Source organism: Ambystoma mexicanum, chromosome 3p (genome assembly GCF_040938575.1).
Source record: "Ambystoma mexicanum isolate Mex_15411 chromosome 3p, UKY_AmexF1_1, whole genome shotgun sequence".
Classification (NCBI taxonomy): Eukaryota; Metazoa; Chordata; class Amphibia; order Caudata; family Ambystomatidae; genus Ambystoma; species Ambystoma mexicanum.
Window position 1 is genome coordinate 319,943,823 of NC_090925.1, and position 16,824 is coordinate 319,960,646.

General features: G+C 46.7%; 1 protein-coding gene across 2 annotated transcripts in view; it reads right to left on the reverse strand.

Moving 5' to 3' along the window:
* SLC2A4RG (SLC2A4 regulator) overlaps nt 1-16,824 on the reverse strand; it is a 403,131-nt gene that overhangs the window by 296,383 nt on the left and 89,924 nt on the right. The window contains exon 2 of one of the 2 annotated variants that reach the window (XM_069650877.1): nt 15,202-15,419. In XM_069650877.1, the coding sequence (XP_069506978.1) occupies nt 15,202-15,419 (218 nt within the window). The remainder of the gene's footprint in view (nt 1-15,201; nt 15,420-16,824) is intronic. The other variant, XM_069650878.1, reaches the window with a different exon arrangement.

Sequence of the window (16,824 nt, forward strand, 5' to 3'; positions counted from 1 at the left end):
TTGAAACTGAATGGGGACAAAACGGAGGTGCTGGTGGTGGGTTCTCCCCCTGACCCCTCACTCTGGATTTCTTCATTCTGGCCGTCTTCTCTTGGTTCTCTCCCGATGACCTTCGGTTAAGGTGAAGAACCTCGGTTTGATCATGTCCGCCAATCCGTCTATGGATGCCCAAGTTTCAGCTGTTTGTATTTCCAGCTTCTAAAAAGGGTGCTCCACTTGATACCAGTAGCATTACGCCCGCCAGGTTGTGGCTGCTATGGTACTGAGCAGGCTTGATTATTGCAATTCTCTATATCTAGCACAGCCCAAGGTTCTGATCTATCGACTTCAAAGTCTGCAAAATCTGGCAGTATGGGTTGCGACGGGGTCACCGTATGGGACCCATATTTCCCCAGTTCTGCGCTCCCTACACTGGCTTCCATTGGCTAAGCGTATACGCTTTAATGCATTATGTATCGTTCATCGGGCTATGCACCATCAGAGAACAGAGCATCTCTGCGCCAAGTTTGTGCATTATTTACCTAAACGTTCCCTGCGTTCAACTTCAGCTGTTTTACTATGTGTGTCCCCCTTCCGCCGTGCACGTATTGGAGGCCGGGCCTTTTCCATTGCTGCAGCTCAGCTGTGGAATGACCTCCCCACTGCTATGAAACAGATACCAAATCATTGGACTTGTAGGTTTGGCAGCAAGTCAGCACGATTGGCCGACTTGTTGTTTAGATGTTGGTTACTTGCCTCTCCAGCACCAAGATGCCTCTGGGCGACCGAGCTTTATATAAAGTGACATTAACATAACATAACAGGCTTCTGTAGAAAAGGAAGGCAGTACCCGTGGGCTATTGTTTCCAGAGCCCAAGCATCCAAAGTAATGGCTCACCATTCTTCTAGATGCTGAGACAGCCTGCCCCCCACAGGTGAGCTGTGACAGAAGGCCTCAGAGAGGCTGTAGCAAAGCCTGATGGCAAAGCGGCTGCTGCTTGAACAGGCTTGGCACCTCGACCTCGTCCATCACGAGGAAACTTACGTTGACCTCTTTGACTGGCCATTCCTCTCGCCCTTCCAAATGAGGAGTAGTAGCAGTGAGAAGATCTACCCCTCCATTCCTGTCCACTAGGACGAAAAGGCTGAGGCTGCCGAACAGCCCCACCCAAAGACTTGGCGGCTACTTTAGAGGTCTTCAGCTTCTCAAGGCTCTCGTCAGCCAAAAAGGTGAGACCCATCAAATGGCATGTTCAGAAGTCTAAAGGAAACAACCAGGTCAAGCCACCTGTTATTGCCTAATGCTCTCACCAAGCTCAAACTTGAGCTGCAAATATTTTCATAGGTATCTCAAATCTCATTCTTATTCTGTTCCATATGGTTATATGTATTTCGCTATCATCTCTTTGGGTTCTGTAGTATCATGAATTCATTATCCACCAATTTGTAAAAATAATTTTATTCCATGCTTTCTGAGCCAATTAGGCTAGTGGCAAAACTGACTCCTAAGTCAAACAGTAGCTACAAGCCAATGCATTTCGGAGTTTAGTACTCCATCTTCAGGGCTATGTACACATAGTAACCACATTAGTCGCAACACGTAATATTATATTCAATGCATAAACATACCATTGTAGATGTCCATATTATGTACAGAAAGAAAAAGATAAAATGAAATAAAACATAATTGTGAGCATGCTAGGCCCCTACTCATTGTATTATCACATTCAGCATTTTACATACATCCAAAGGTTTAACAACAAACTCTGTACCTTTTTACTGGAGTCTCCTCCCTATAAACTAACATGATGCACATAGTAAGATACTCGTAATAAACGGAAATCTTCCCACCCGCTTACCCTTTATATGAAGTTAGTATAGCTCTCATTACCTTACGTGATCCAACTTGCCTCGTTCGAGTCGTTCCAAATGGTACTTGATTACCTGTAATATTGGTTATTATTAGAGTGTTGACCTCCCAAATGCATAAAGCTGCATCAGGTCCCTTAATTTAGCATATCACTCACCTACGGCGGCTTCCAGTTTTGCAGAGCCGACGCAGTGAAACGCATGCACGCGTATCTTTGCAGAAGCTTTTAAGCGTTACCATAGAGACCTGCACTCCACTGGTCCTTCTGGTCTCCTCTACTTGCAGCCTCCTGCTCCTTGGCCTGGTTCCATTCAGCAACCCCATCTCGCTCAATGATTCTGGCAGAACCACCCTGTTTATACTGCAGTGAGAGTCAACTGGAGTCAGGTGTTCACAGTTGGGGAAGAGTGCCTGACCTTGCCTGACTCCATTAGTGGGACAATTCCAAGGTGTTAGATGGTAAGCCTCACTTTGTATCCCCACGTTGTTTCTATGGGTAATATCTCCCAGCACCCTTCAAAACATTTAAAAAAAAAATCTATAAAGAGTGAAACCGTTAACAAGGGTTGGTTTGATGACACTATTATCCATCTTAGACTTAAGAAACGGACTGCCAAAAGCTGCTGTTGTAAGAAGCCCTCACCCACTACCATGGCCGTTTATGAATCGCTGTTCAAACAATTCAAAGAAGCTATTATTCGAGCCACATCCTATATGTATAACTCTGGGATTACACATGCTAAATCTAGCTCCAAAGAACTATTTGCTATCTTGCATGAATTTAAGGGCAAGCCATGTTCTATGCCAGGTCCAGTGTAACGCTCACCTGATTCCCGCAGAGGCGCCGGTCTTGACTGGGTGAATGCCGTATCTTCAAAGGTGATGTGTAACACACGGTTGGCTCTTTGGGCTGGACCTCTGTGCACTGTATGTCTGACTCGAAGAGTAAGATGTCTGCAGATAGAAAATATGGGATTAATGAACTGGGGTTATTGGGTGCCTCTCTCCTCTTCCCTTTCTCTTCTCCTGTAGAACCCCAAAGGTTAACGCCCTCACCTTAGGTAAGTGAACGCCGAGCTCTCCATCTGCCTCGGGGCAGGGTGCCGTAACCAGTTCCTTCACTGGATAAGGGTGCAGGCCTCTTGACCTCAGAGGACTGCTGTCCGTCGTTAACTGCACGAACGGTAAGTTCTGGGTGCTTCAAATGTCTTAGAAGTCTTTTGTAATGATATCTCTTGTTTTGCAGAGTTCCGGCGATGGCGGATGGCGGGCTGATGAGAGTTGAGGATCGAACCCGCGTGAGGAATAGAAGCGCCTGGAAGCACGTAGGTAAGCGCTTGTAGCCTGCTTCACGATCCGCACTAACTGTCCCTTTTATCTTGCAGATACAAGTTCGGAGCTTTAGAGAAGCTGAAGGGTGCTGGAATACCCACTGGATTCGGCGTGGGAAGGAGTAATGGCACGTGAGTAATAAAGTTGCCCAATGTCTTTAAACGCACCTTCTTTTGTCTTTCAGATGCGGGATGCAGCGCCGAAGGCCTCCGGAGCGTGCGAAGAGCTGGTAAGCTTTTGTCTTTCAGATGCCGGAATGCAGTGCGAAGACCTCCGGAACATGCAAAGAGTAGGTAAGCCTTTGTCTTTCAGATGCCGGAATGCAGCGCAAGGGGTTGGTGACAGCCGATGGACCAGGTAAGAGATGCGCTGCCACTGAAGACCGTAGTGCTAACCTGTTCTTTCTTTGTCTTTACAGGTGCTGCTGAAGATTGGATTCCAGGATGGTAAGCCTTTGTTTCCTTAGGCCCAGGATCAGAAGCAGAAGACACGATGAGCGTTCTGCTGCAGAGAATGCAGAATAACACAAAGCAAGATTCATCCATCGGGTGTGGTTTAAATAGCCTCCTGTAGTGCTTAGGTGTCTCCTTCCACAGCCACGCCTGGGTAAGAAAAGAGTTCCTGCTTTCCAGAAGAGTTCCAGTGTTCTGAACCTAGGGAGTGGCTCCTGCCCCACCCAACAGGAAAAGTAGTCCCAAACAGAAGAGGATCCGGGGTTCAACTGGCAGGTAAGTAAGCAGCATGGTCTGCTGCAGGTAAGTCCACCCAAGCATTATGAGCCCGGCGCTTCCAGCGCTGGGACTGGGCATCTTTATGAGCCTGGTGCCACTGGCGCCAGGACAGGGTCCAAAAGGTCCCAATTGGGACTGGCTGGCACTCGGAACCGGGGTTATGGGTCTGCTTCCAAGGGAGTCGGGCAAGTCCTGATCTTTTGGAAGCAGAGATCATGACAGCACCCCCCCTCAAGGCCCCTCCCAAACCGGGCTTCTCCGGGGGTTTGGGCTGGTTAGGAAATGTTCGATGAAATCTTTTGATTAGACGAGGCGCGTGGACATATTCTGCAGGTTCCCAGGATCTTTCTTGGGGACCGTAGCCTTTCCAGTCAATCAGGTAAAATAGTTTAGATTTGGAGATCTTGGAATCCAGGATGCTTTTGACTTCAAACTCGAGTTCTCCATCAACTAGAATAGGTTTTGGAGATGTAGTTAGTCGGGTTTGAGGTTGCACGGGTTTTAATAGAGAGAGGTGGAAGACCGGATGTATCTTCATGTGAGGGGGCAAGTCCAACTTGACCGCTACTGGATTTACTATGGTAGTGATGGAATAGGGACCAAGGTATCTTGGGTTGAATGTGCGTGGTCCTTTTAGAGGTAGATATTTGGTGGATAACCAGACTTGATCTCCTACTTGATATTGGGGGGCTTCCTTCCGATGTTGGTCTGCTCCTTTCTTGTATTGTTCTTTAGCCCTTTGAAGGTGAGAAACGGCTTCCTTAAAGGCTTGGGTGATTGTAGAATGCAGGTGGTCTACTGCTGGTGTTCCAAGATCTTGGAGTGGATCCAACTCCGAGGTTCGAGGGTGACTACCGTATAAAAGAAAAAACGGGGTCTTCCCAGTTCCCGAGTGGACAGAGTTATTGTAGGCATATTCGGCTATCCAAAGGATATCTTTCCAAGTTTTTTCAGTTTGTTGTAGCATGCAGCGCAAATACTGTTCCAGAGTTTGATTGGTCCTCTCGGTTTGTCCGTCGGTTTGAGGGTGGTGGCTGGTCGAAAGTCTCACATCAATTTGAGCCGACCGACAGCAACTTCACCAAAAATGAGAAATAAATTGACTACCTTGATCCGAAATTAGAACTGAAGGAAAACCGTGCAGTCGGACGATGTTTTCGAGAAATTCTCGGGCCAGAGTTGCTGCTGTTGGTAAGCCTTTGAGTGGAATGAAATGCGCCATCTTGGAGAATAGGTCCACGATTACTAGGATCGTATTGTATCCGGAGCATGGAGGTAGATCGGTGATGAAGTCCATAGAAAGCGTATGCCAAGGGCGAGGCGGGATGTCAATAGGGCGTAAGAGGCCGGCTGGTTTTTCCTTTTGACTCTTGTTTTGGGCGCATACTCCACAGGACATTATAAAGTCTCTGATATCTTTTTTCCAAGACGGCCACCAGAAGTAGCGCTTGATCTTTTCCGAGGTCTTGGTCATACCGGGATGTCCTTCCATTAAAGAATCGTGATAACAAGAGATTAACTTTTTCTGTAAATCTGTGCTGGGCAGGTATAACCGTTCTTGGAAATATAATAGGTTGTCCTTCACCGTAAAGTCCTTTCCCTGCAGATGCCAATTCTGTATGTCTGCTGGAGTTACCAGTAGCCTGGCTTTATCCTTAACTTCCTCTATGGATTGTGTGGCGATTACACCTAGAATTCTTTGTTCGGGAATGATAGGTACAGGTTTAGGATTGATCAAATGTTCTTCCACTCCCATCCGAGAAAGGGCATCAGCTTTACCGTTTTTTGTACCAGGTCGATAGGTAATTATGAAGTCAAACTCGGCAAAGAATAGTGCCCAACGGAGTTGCCTAGAGGATTGAGCTTTTGCGGTTTTCAAATATTGCAGGTTTCGGTGATCTGTAATCACAGTAACGGTGTGTCGGGCCCCCAGAAGATAATGCCGCCAAGCCTTAAAGGCGGACTTGATAGCTAGAAGTTCCTTATCAGTAATAGTGTAATTGATTTCAGGAGGCGAGAATTTGCGGGACCAAAATGCCACGGGATGCAACTGATTGGTTACTGGGTCCTTTTGTGATAGAACTGCCCCCATGGCAAGGCTCGAAGCATCAGTTTCAACGATGTAGGGGAGTTCTGGGCGAGGATGTTTTAAGATCGGTGCAGAGATAAATCTAGTCTTCAAATTCTGGAAAGCTTGTTCCGCCTCGGTAGACCATTCAAAACGTTTGTTTTTCTTTAACAAGGCGGTGATGGGCTGGACTATTCGAGAGAATTCGGGGATAAACCTGCGGTAAAAGTTAGCGAAGCCTAACATGCTTTGAACACCTTTTACGGAGGATGGTGATGGCCATTTGAGAATTGCATCGACCTTCTTTGAATCCATACGCACTCCGCTAGGTGATAATATGAATCCCAAGAATTCAACTTCAGTCACGTTGAAAACACATTTTTCCAACTTAGCGAAAAGTTTGTGCTGACGCAATCTCTCGAGGACCATTTTCACGCGTTTCCGATGTTCAGTTTCCGATGAAGAATAAACGAGGATGTCGTCAATGTAAACAACAACACACATCTATGAGCTCTCTGAGGACATCGTTCATAAAATATTGAAAGGCGGCAGGGGCATTGCAAAGTCCGAAGGGCATGACCTGATATTCAAATAGCCCATACTTGGTGCGGAAGGCCATCTTCCATTCATCGCCCTCTTTTACTCGTACCAAGTGGTAGGCTCCTCTAAGATCCAGCTTTGTATATATGCATGCTTTTCTGACTTGGTCCAGGAGTTCAGGGATCAAAGGTAACGGATATCTATTCTTAACGGTGATCTGGTTCAGGGCGCGATAATCTATACAAGTTCTAAGGTCCCCTTCTTTTTTTGGAACGAAGAACAAAGCTGAGGAAGCAGGGGACTGGAAGGACGAATAAACCCATTCGCTAGATATTGATCCAGGTATTGTCGGAGGTGAAGATTCTCAGGCTCAGTGAGGGCATAAATTCTACTACAAGGACGAGTAGATCCAGGTATCAGGTCTATCTGGCAGTCATAAGACCTATGAGGAGGTAGAGAGTTAGCCTGATCCTTCCGGAAAACATATTGGAATTCTAGGTATTCAGGAGGTAACTGGGGAGCCTCCGAGGAAATTGCTGCCAGTGCAACACCAGGTCGAGGGTGACAAGTAGAGACACATTCTGGAAACGGAACCGTTCTTGCTCGCCAATCGATCTGAGGATTGTGCTTCTCTAACCAAGGAATTCCTAGAATAATCTGGAACTGAGGGGCCTTGATCACATCAAACACAATCTTCTCATGGTGTCCATCTTGACTTACTAGCGTCACTTCTTGGGTGGTATGCGTTACTGGTCCGCAGGCTATCTCCGTACCATCCACCGTAGTAATGACGTCCTTTACAGCCTTTGGACAAAGTCAGATTCATCCTCAAAACCATTTCATGATCCACATAATTGCCAATGGCACCGCTGTCGACGTAAGCTTCAATCGCATGTAATCGATCCGGATGTTCAGGGCTAATGAGGACCATAGGTATCACGAAATGCGAGGTCACGGAACTGGTTTTAACGCTCGGCAAGAGGACCTCTATTCTTGTCGGGCGAGGTTGTTTCCCTGCTCAGAGTTTGTGACCCTGGTAACTGCAGCTCCTACTGCCTTCTTGGCTGGTTTCACCGGACAGTCTCGAAGAAAGTGCCCCGAGTTTCCGCAATAGAGGCATAATTGCAGCTGTTTTCTCCTTTCCCGCTCCTTTTGTGTTAGTGGTCCTTTCAGGCCCCCTATTTGCATGGGTTCCCCGGAGTCTACTCCTTTGGTAGGAGTTGGTGGTTTGGAAAATACTCGAGCATAAAACTTGGAATGATCGGCCTTCCTGTTCTGCAGTCTGTGGTCAATTTGAACGACTAAGTCAATATAGTCCGAACAGTCTTGCGGGGGATTCACTACTTGGGCTAACACATCTTTGAGCTCTCCACGTAGACCTCTATAAAACAGCGTAATCCTTTTGTCCTCAGGCCATTGAGTTTCCACTATCAGTCTGTTGAAAGACGCAATATAAGCCAAAAAGTCTTGATTACCCTGTCGCAATGAAAGGAGCTCATTGTCCAAGGCCTGCCCCTGTGAATGGCTTGCAAACAGTTTTTCCATACTGAGCTGAAAAGCTTGAAAATCATGGAGAACCGGATCATCTTGATTAACTAGAGGGATCGACCAGTCTGCCACTAAGGTACGAAAGCACGAAAGCTACCTTAGCTTGATCAGTTGGAAAGGCTGCTGGCCGGCATAAGAAGTGCAACCGGCACTGATTAATGAATACTGCAAACCTCTTTGGGTCACCAGAAAATCGTTCGGGCGGAGCCAGAGGTACATTCCCAGGTAGGTTGATCTGCACTGGGTTCGTAGAGAATGTTGAAGGAAGATTTGCCCCTGATGCGGGTAACGGAGTTTGTCCGTCTTGTGACTGTAGCAATTGTCTAGCGAGATCGTCTGTTCGCTCCTTGGAAATAATCAGTTCCCTTCTTAGAGCATTCGTTTCCTGACGGGCTGTATGCACTTCTGCTCTTAGTTCCCCAAGTCACTGGGCTAGTTGGTCGGTATCCAAGGTTTCCATAGCGCCTGGGTGGGAGTTTTGCGGTAGGCTTTGTGTTCTGTAACGCTCACCTGATTCCCGCAGAGGCGCCGGTCTTGACTGGGTGAATGCCGTATCTTCAAAGGTGATGTGTAACACACGGTTGGCTCTTTGGGCTGGACCTCTGTGCACTGTATGTCTGACTCGAAGAGTAAGATGTCTGCAGATAGAAAATATGGGATTAATGAACTGGGGTTATTGGGTGCCTCTCTCCTCTTCCCCTTCTCTTCTCCTGTAGAACCCCAAAGGTTAACGCCCTCACCTTAGGTAAGTGAACGCCGAGCTCTCCATCTGCCTCGGGGCAGGGTGCCGTAACCAGTTCCTTCACTGGATAAGGGTGCAGGCCTCTTGACCTCAGAGGACTGCTGTCCGTCGTTAACTGCACGAACGGTAAGTTCTGGGTGCTTCAAATGTCTTAGAAGTCTTTTGTAATGATATCTCTTGTTTTGCAGAGTTCCGGCGATGGCGGATGGCGGGCTGATGAGAGTTGAGGATCGAACCCGCGTGAGGAATAGAAGCGCCTGGAAGCACGTAGGTAAGCGCTTGTAGCCTGCTTCACGATCCGCACTAACTGTCCCTTTTATCTTGCAGATACAAGTTCGGAGCTTTAGAGAAGCTGAAGGGTGCTGGAATACCCACTGGATTCGGTGTGGGAAGGAGTAATGGCACGTGAGTAATAAAGTTGCCCAATGTCTTTAAAACGCACCTTCTTTTGTCTTTCAGATGGGGGATGCAGCGCCGAAGGCCTCCGGAGCGTGCGAAGAGCTGGTAAGCTTTTGTCTTTCAGATGCCGGAATGCAGTGCGAAGACCTCCGGAACATGCGAAGAGTAGGTAAGCCTTTGTCTTTCAGATGCCGGAATGCAGCGCGAGGGGTTGGTGACAGCCGATGGACCAGGTAAGAGATGCGCTGCCACTGAAGACCGTAGTGCTAACCTGTTCTTTCTTTGTCTTTACAGGTGCTGCTGAAGACTGGATTCCAGGATGGTAAGCCTTTGTTTCCTTAGGCCCAGGATCAGAAGCAGAAGACACGATGAGCGTTCTGCTGCAGAGAATGCAGAATAACACAAAGCAAGATTCATCCATCGGGTGTGGTTTAAATAGCCTCCTGTAGTGCTTAGGTGTCTCCTTCCACAGCCACGCCTAGGTAAGAAAAGAGTTCCTGCTTTCCAGAAGAGTTCCAGTGTTCTGAACCTAGGGAGTGGCTCCTGCCCCACCCAACAGGAAAAGTAGTCCCAAACAGAAGAGGATCCGGGGTTCAACTGGCAGGTAAGTAAGCAGCATGGTCTGCTGCAGGTAAGTCCACCCAAGCATTATGAGCCCGGCGCCTCCAGCGCTGGGACTGGGCATCTTTATGAGCCTGGTGCCACTGGCGCCAGGACAGGGTCCAAAAGGTCCCAATTGGGACTGGCTGGCACTCGGAACCGGGGTTATGGGTCTGCTTCCAAGGGAGTCGGGCAAGTCCTGATCTTTTGGAAGCAAAGATCATGACATCCAGTGAAGGGTAACGACTGGTGCCAAATCATTCATAATGCCATCATTGACAAGGTCATCAAAGCTCTATTCACCATTGATGCATGTAATATCAGGGAAGATCTCAACCCTATTTGTGTTGAAGATAGTTTCCCCCAAAGCCACAGTCCCTCATTTCGTCTTCTCCCCATGCACTGAAACTGTTATCTCACAAATCATCATTAGCATGAAGCCCACCTCATGCCAGGGGGATGCTTGTCCCTCTAGTCTCTATCAGCTGCATGGATGTGCTTTGTTCATGGGTTACTGAGCTTGTCAATCTTTTATTTGCCGAGGGGTCCGTCCCGCTGTTTCTCAAAGAGGCCTGGATTACCCCTCTTCTAAAAAAAAGGACAATCGTGATCCTTTCTCTGTGGACAACTATTGTCTCATAACAAATGGTCCTTTCCTTCTCAAGATCCTCGATAAATATACAACTTCAGAGTTTTATTGAACAAAATAACATTCCCAATATCCACCAGTCAGGCTTCAGAGCAGGGCATGGCACTGAGACTGCCATGCTGGACCTTAAGGCGAACCTACTGAATATTGTCTACCTTGGGCAACCAGCACTGTTGATGCTCTTGGACCCGTCGGCTGCGTTCGATCTTGTTGAATAGATCAACCTATAGGACAGACTTCTTACCATAGTAGGTTTCTCCCCCCAGACCTCCCAATGGATTGCCTCCTTTCTCAGCCTGCAGAATGCCAGAGTGACCACTGGGAAGGCCTCTTCCGGGCCCATTCCAACTACCTGTGGGTAAACGACCTGGGTGTCCAGTATACTAATTATGTCGCCATGAAACTTACAGGTTCCTATACTCACGATCTAGCCAACCTTAACTCCATCTACTCTGCCATCCAGGCCTGGATGGCTGCCAATCCTTGGCTCTAAATGCCAAGAAGACTGAACTCCCAATTGTGTCCTCCAGTTTGAAACTTAAAACTTTACCACAGGAATAAGAGCTTTTCCATCTTCGGCACCATCATCCCAGTAGCCAAAAAGGTAGACTCTTGGCGTTTCTCTGAATGCAGAGTTAACTATGAATCAGCATGTAGCCCAGATGCGTTCCTCCTGTGGCTAGGTCAATAGATTACTTTGTAACATTCAACCTTTTGTATCACACAAAAATGTAGCCTTCCTTGCCATGCCCTTGTTAACTCCCGCCTGTATTACTGCAATAGTTTCCAGAGTGGATGTTCCCAGCTCAATTTATCACTTCAGATTTCTCAGAATGGAGCTGTACGCACCATCTCTGGCCTTTCTATACGGGCTCATATTACAGCCTCCAGGAGGGATCTTCACTGGCTTCTTGTGAAACAGTGTTACCCTCAACCTACTCACGCTGACCCACAAATGTCTACTCAATCTAGCACCGAAATATCTTGTGGATCGCCTTCTGCACCATGTCCCCTCGTGCATTCTGAGGTCTAAGAACCAACTCAAACTTGTGCAGCCAAGAAATAAATTGTCCAAAGCTGGCGGTCGTAGCTTTGATGTCCAAAGCCTGATTGCCTGTAATGCACTTCCGTATAGCCTTAGAGCTACTCCCATGACTACAGAATTTAAAAAAAGGCTGAAGACCTATCTCTTCAACCTTCCACCCAATTAACTCAATCCTGCCTTCTGTTACTCTGTTCCGCTCCCCCGACACTGAATCCTCTGCTCCTATGTTCATTTATTCTTGTCTGTTTTGTATTGTTAATGTATGCGCTCTGAGGCCCTCGGATATGTGGCGCGGTATATTAACATAACTAAATAAATCCTCATTGTCCCGATCGCTTCTTGCTCGTCTCAGTACCTCTTCATGGGGGTGGACCAGTGCGGGCGGATCACCTGGATGAGGGGTCTTCAGGGAGTGGAATACTGAATGGTGAGACGCAGTCTTCTCTGTAACACCTTTTTCCCATTCTACCAGGTAGGATACTTAGGAACTGAACCCACCCCCTTTCCCGGCACAAACACTTTCTCACGGACAGCTCACGGTGGTAGAAAACGGACTAAAATCCGAGGCGTACACCCGACATGTCCCAACACAATGGTCAGGCAGGGTTAGGCAATTGCTGATCATTACACACACCTGAAGCGTTTGCCGCTGTGTTACTGTCCTTGGCTCCTACAACAAAGCAGCACCAGAAAAGTCAGCACAGCCGGTGAGTTCGGGAGACTGAAAGCAGACCGGTCTGTGTTAGAACCAAGGTTGCAAGCGGCACAATTTTAAGGAGAAATCTATAGAGAACAGTGCGTGAAGCGTATGTGATGAGCGACGCAAATATAATTGAGGGTGTGACTGAACTTTTTAAGCCAAGATAGATACTCTATACAGAGTGGTCCGGTGCCATGTGGGTGCTCGTTCGAAGGTCTCCGTTAGGTATCCAACTGAGAGGTGGCAAATGTAAAAATGAATTTTGAAATCGAAGTGGTCCTGCAACGGGTCAAGCTAAACCCTGTGCAGATTTTAAAGTATTCGATAGTTAATGCAAACTGAAAGGATCTGAGCCTGGCTGAGAAGGATCCGGGAGTCACCCGAGAAACCATATTCTCTGATCATTGGAGAATGGGATCTGAGTCCGGATAGGGGGGGTCCAAAATAACTATCGTTATATAAAAGAGATGTGAGCCCGGCTGAGGGCGATTCAGGGTGAAGAGTGAATCATCTAAATTGAATACTTGTAAGAGGAAAGGAACTTTTCATTTGTTTTGGTACAGAAGGCCCTGATGCTGGTAATGGAACTGTATCCTCGTGCCGCAGAAGCCAGAGAGTATGCTCGAGTGAACCGCCTTGTCCCGTGCCGAAAACACGTTGAAGCGAGGCCAACGGCCTGAACATCCTGGCATATCATTTTTGTGAACACTTCTTTCTTTTTCATAAACACTACCCCCACACTTTTTGTATTTAGAGGTAAGCACTGGCAATAGTTTTTTTAAGCCCTTTGACACCACTCTACTAGGACTGCATTATTATTGTTTGATGGTCGTAGCTTGCTCCCATCTGTAGATTTAGGATAAGATAGGCGTTGATCACACCCTTGTTGAAGTTTAATAAACACCCTTGAACTGTGGTCACTTGTGTGGGTTTTACTGTTGATACCATGCTGGACCCGGCATATCCCATAAAGACCTCTGGGACTTCGTCCTCCTCTCCTACTGTCCCTTGGATATACCTTGTCTCGCCGGGGATACCCCCATGGGTACAACCCCGGATTCTCCTATCCAGATGATCCTCCATCGCCTGTCCACCCCCAGGGTTGTGATCCAAAAGCAATGGCCCTCACCTAGCCATCTGAATAGAGGGGTTGCGGGTCTACAATACCCCTAGGTTTCTCACAATAAGAATCTTCTACTTTAAAAAAAAATGTATGTACTGCCTCTAGATTAGTCCACTTGGTAAATAGTGACAACGTGGCAGGAGTACATTATAACTTCAATCTCCACTAAGCCAAACGTCATTTTCTCTTATTCTACAAGTTTGTTTTCAATAGCAATTGATGATCCCTGTCATTGCGATATTCCACTTATGTATATTACTTCACACTCTACTATGTTTCAGTTACTCACATTTCATATTCAGAACTTTCATCAGGAGTAAACACTGTGCCACTATGCCATCATACAATTATTTTGAGGAGTGTTCTATCAAGAAAAATACTTCCATTGATTTCTTGTTTTTTAAATTCACTTGTGCATTGTAAAAGCAAATAATCCCTGTGGAAATCTTCAAATGACAATATGAACAGAGAAAAATTAGTAGTTGCCCCCTCTCTCTCTGTCTTGAACCAAACCACCTCAAGTCCCACAAACAACTCAAGACTTTTCTCTTCCTTCCCTCTCCCCCTCCCATGCTCACCATCCCCTCTGTCGCTGAGATTGGTGGTCTGGTCACTCAAGAGTCCTATAGGATCTGGCCTTGCGCAATAGCCACTAGCACCACCCCCCCTACACTTCCCCCTGGGCCCACACCCACCTGTCGGGTGGTTGCCTCTGCCCTGCACTTACCTGTTGGGCGGTAGACCTCCCCCCCTTTGCTTGGAACATCTCTGCACATGCACTTACCTATTGCCTTCCCTATAGGCACCCCTCGCACTGCCCCCCCACTGTCCTGGGGGACCCTAATACACTTACCCCCATCCCACCCCACCCCACCCCCCTTTCCGCTTTTCATTGCACTTGCATGCTCTGAATGTCACAATGCCTATTAGGATCTTTTTTTGTTTCTATTTATTAATTCTCAATTTTCAATGTTTATTTGCTCCCTTGGTCCCTTCCCTTGCCTTGCCTCGCTTTGAAACACTGTCTTGCTGTATAAGTGGCTTATTAAAAAAAAATCTATCTCCTTACTCAAACCAATTATGTAAAAAGTACCATAGAGAATGGCTGATTTTCAACCTTTTTCTATGGTATTTGTTACATAGTTGGTTTGAATAAGTAGATACTAATTGTTCTCTGTTCATATCGGCCAGTACCACCCAGAGGAGGACACCATAAGCACCAGCTTGCAGGGGGCACCAAGTTACAAACATTGGGTGCAGGGGGGCAAGGGCACACAGAACCATTCAACGGGGGGAGTTGGGGGCTTGCACCCAGCGTCATCCATGGTGGGAGCAGAAAAGGAACCAAGGAGGATGTTTGGGGGGCATGGGAGATTTAACTACAGTATCATAAAGGGGGAGGGCAATCCCCTCCCTTGGTGATAGTAGTCACCAACTACCAGCTGGCGGAAAGAGTAGAGACCAATACAATAAGGGAATCCCCAGTAGTAGCAGGAGGAGAGGGTAGCCATCTACCAGCATGGAGGGAAGGATATTTTGCGACTTGTTCAGGTGAAGGGTAAGCCTGTCAAAGAAGCTAGCAGGTGTATATTTTATCATGCACTGTTCCCCAGGCGACCTGGGTGAGTATGCCGGAGGTAAGTGAGATACAATTGGAGCAACAGCTAGTTACAAGGGTCAGCCAGCACCCAATAGGATGCAAAGTGGGGATGGAGTGCCAAGTCGGGGAGCCTCACTGGTTTATTGTTCCAGGCACTGCCGTTATGGGATGGTGTCAGGGGTGAAGTGACTGAATTAAGCTACAGACACACTTCGGAAGTGGTTGCCCTAAAGGGTGGGCACCATAAGCATACCAGGGTGCACACTGACACGTACCTTTGAGAGGGGACAGAGATGTATGCAGACTTAAGTATGAGCTTTTCCGGCTGGGAGATGCTGAAACGCAGCCTGGTATCTGGTTCAAGAGTCTCCAGCAAAGCATGGTGTCCATTCATCATAGACTTATCTTCATGTTCATGCCAACCATTCAGTACATGTGGACTCACTGGTTGCAGTTGCTCCTGCGCGCATACTTCATCACTTGTAGGGAGAATCTGGAGAAAAATGATAGAATCCTGGATGAGGTAACATTTAACCCAGCCACACAACTCCAAAGAAAGTGGGTTATCAGCATTTACTGATCAGTCAATTGACAAATCGTCTTAGACATGGTCTAGGAGCAGGTCCAAAACAAAAAAACTTTTTTCTCTGCATACGAACTACTGTAATCCTACACCATGTACCCTTTCTTCCAGATTAGCAGGATGCTCTGCACAGGAAGGGGATGAAACCATGCACTCTGCATGAAGGCCGGAAGAAAAACAGCATGCACCCATGTGCATGGAATCTCCACTTTCTGCACCCTGCAGCCGAAGGGAAATGTAATATCTCGAGTTGAGGAGGACGCCCTTTGCCCTGGCTGCTCTATCCCCAAGACTAACAGACTAACAAGTCAAGCGCTACTTGTTCAGCATATAATAGATCGGCAAATAATGTTTTTTTCTTTTTATTTCGGGGTAGGTTGCCCACAGTTGACCCTGCAATTGTGGTTCAAGTGGGGGGAGTAGGAGGACATTTAGAGGAGAATGCGGAAGGGGGCAGGTGGGTTTGGGCAGGTAAGAAACCCACTTTAAAAAAAAAAAGAAATATGTAGGGAAAGGGTTTATACCTGATCAAACTGTGGTGCCCTCGCCCAAGCCAACAGAACACAAGATCTGTAATGTCTATGTGCAATGGAAGGTCATTGGGCCCCGTGGAGACAGACGTTTCTAGCAGTCGGAAAAGGAGGGTTTAGAAGATGACGCAATTATGGTAGAACTGGCCATCTATCCACAGATCAGACCCTCCCTCCCGACCACAAAACTGTTATCACCCTTTTCTGGATGATGAACATCTAAATGTACCCTAAAAAAAAATTTTTAAAAAAAAAAAGACTTCTCCTTAACTTGCATGAAATTGTAAAACACATGCAGTTTTAATAGAACTTAAACAAAATAAAAACGGTTACAATTAATTTTCTCAAAAAAGGCCTGTATTTTCAATTACATTTCAACGGGTTTATTGGGATTGTAAGAACAATGTTCACAATATCCTTATCCACAATGCTACAAGTCAAACACAGACTCATAGTTTGGATATGGTACAAAGATAATCATACTCTTTAATGTTTTGCATTTTCCATTACCCCTCATGTACACACAGGGTTCAAACTAATCTGATGTAAACCCTGACAAAAAGCGGTTATGTCCACAGGAGAAGAAAACACTACTGTTCATGCTGTTCCTGTTCTGCATTATTTGGATTAAAGGAAATGACATGTACCATGAAAATCAACAACAGTCAATCTTTCACAATAGTAAACAGAAAAGAGGGCTTCTTAGTGTGATGAATTAGCAACAACGCCATGTTAAATGTGCTGAGACAAGAAATTGAATATGCACAACTGTGATGCATTTTATG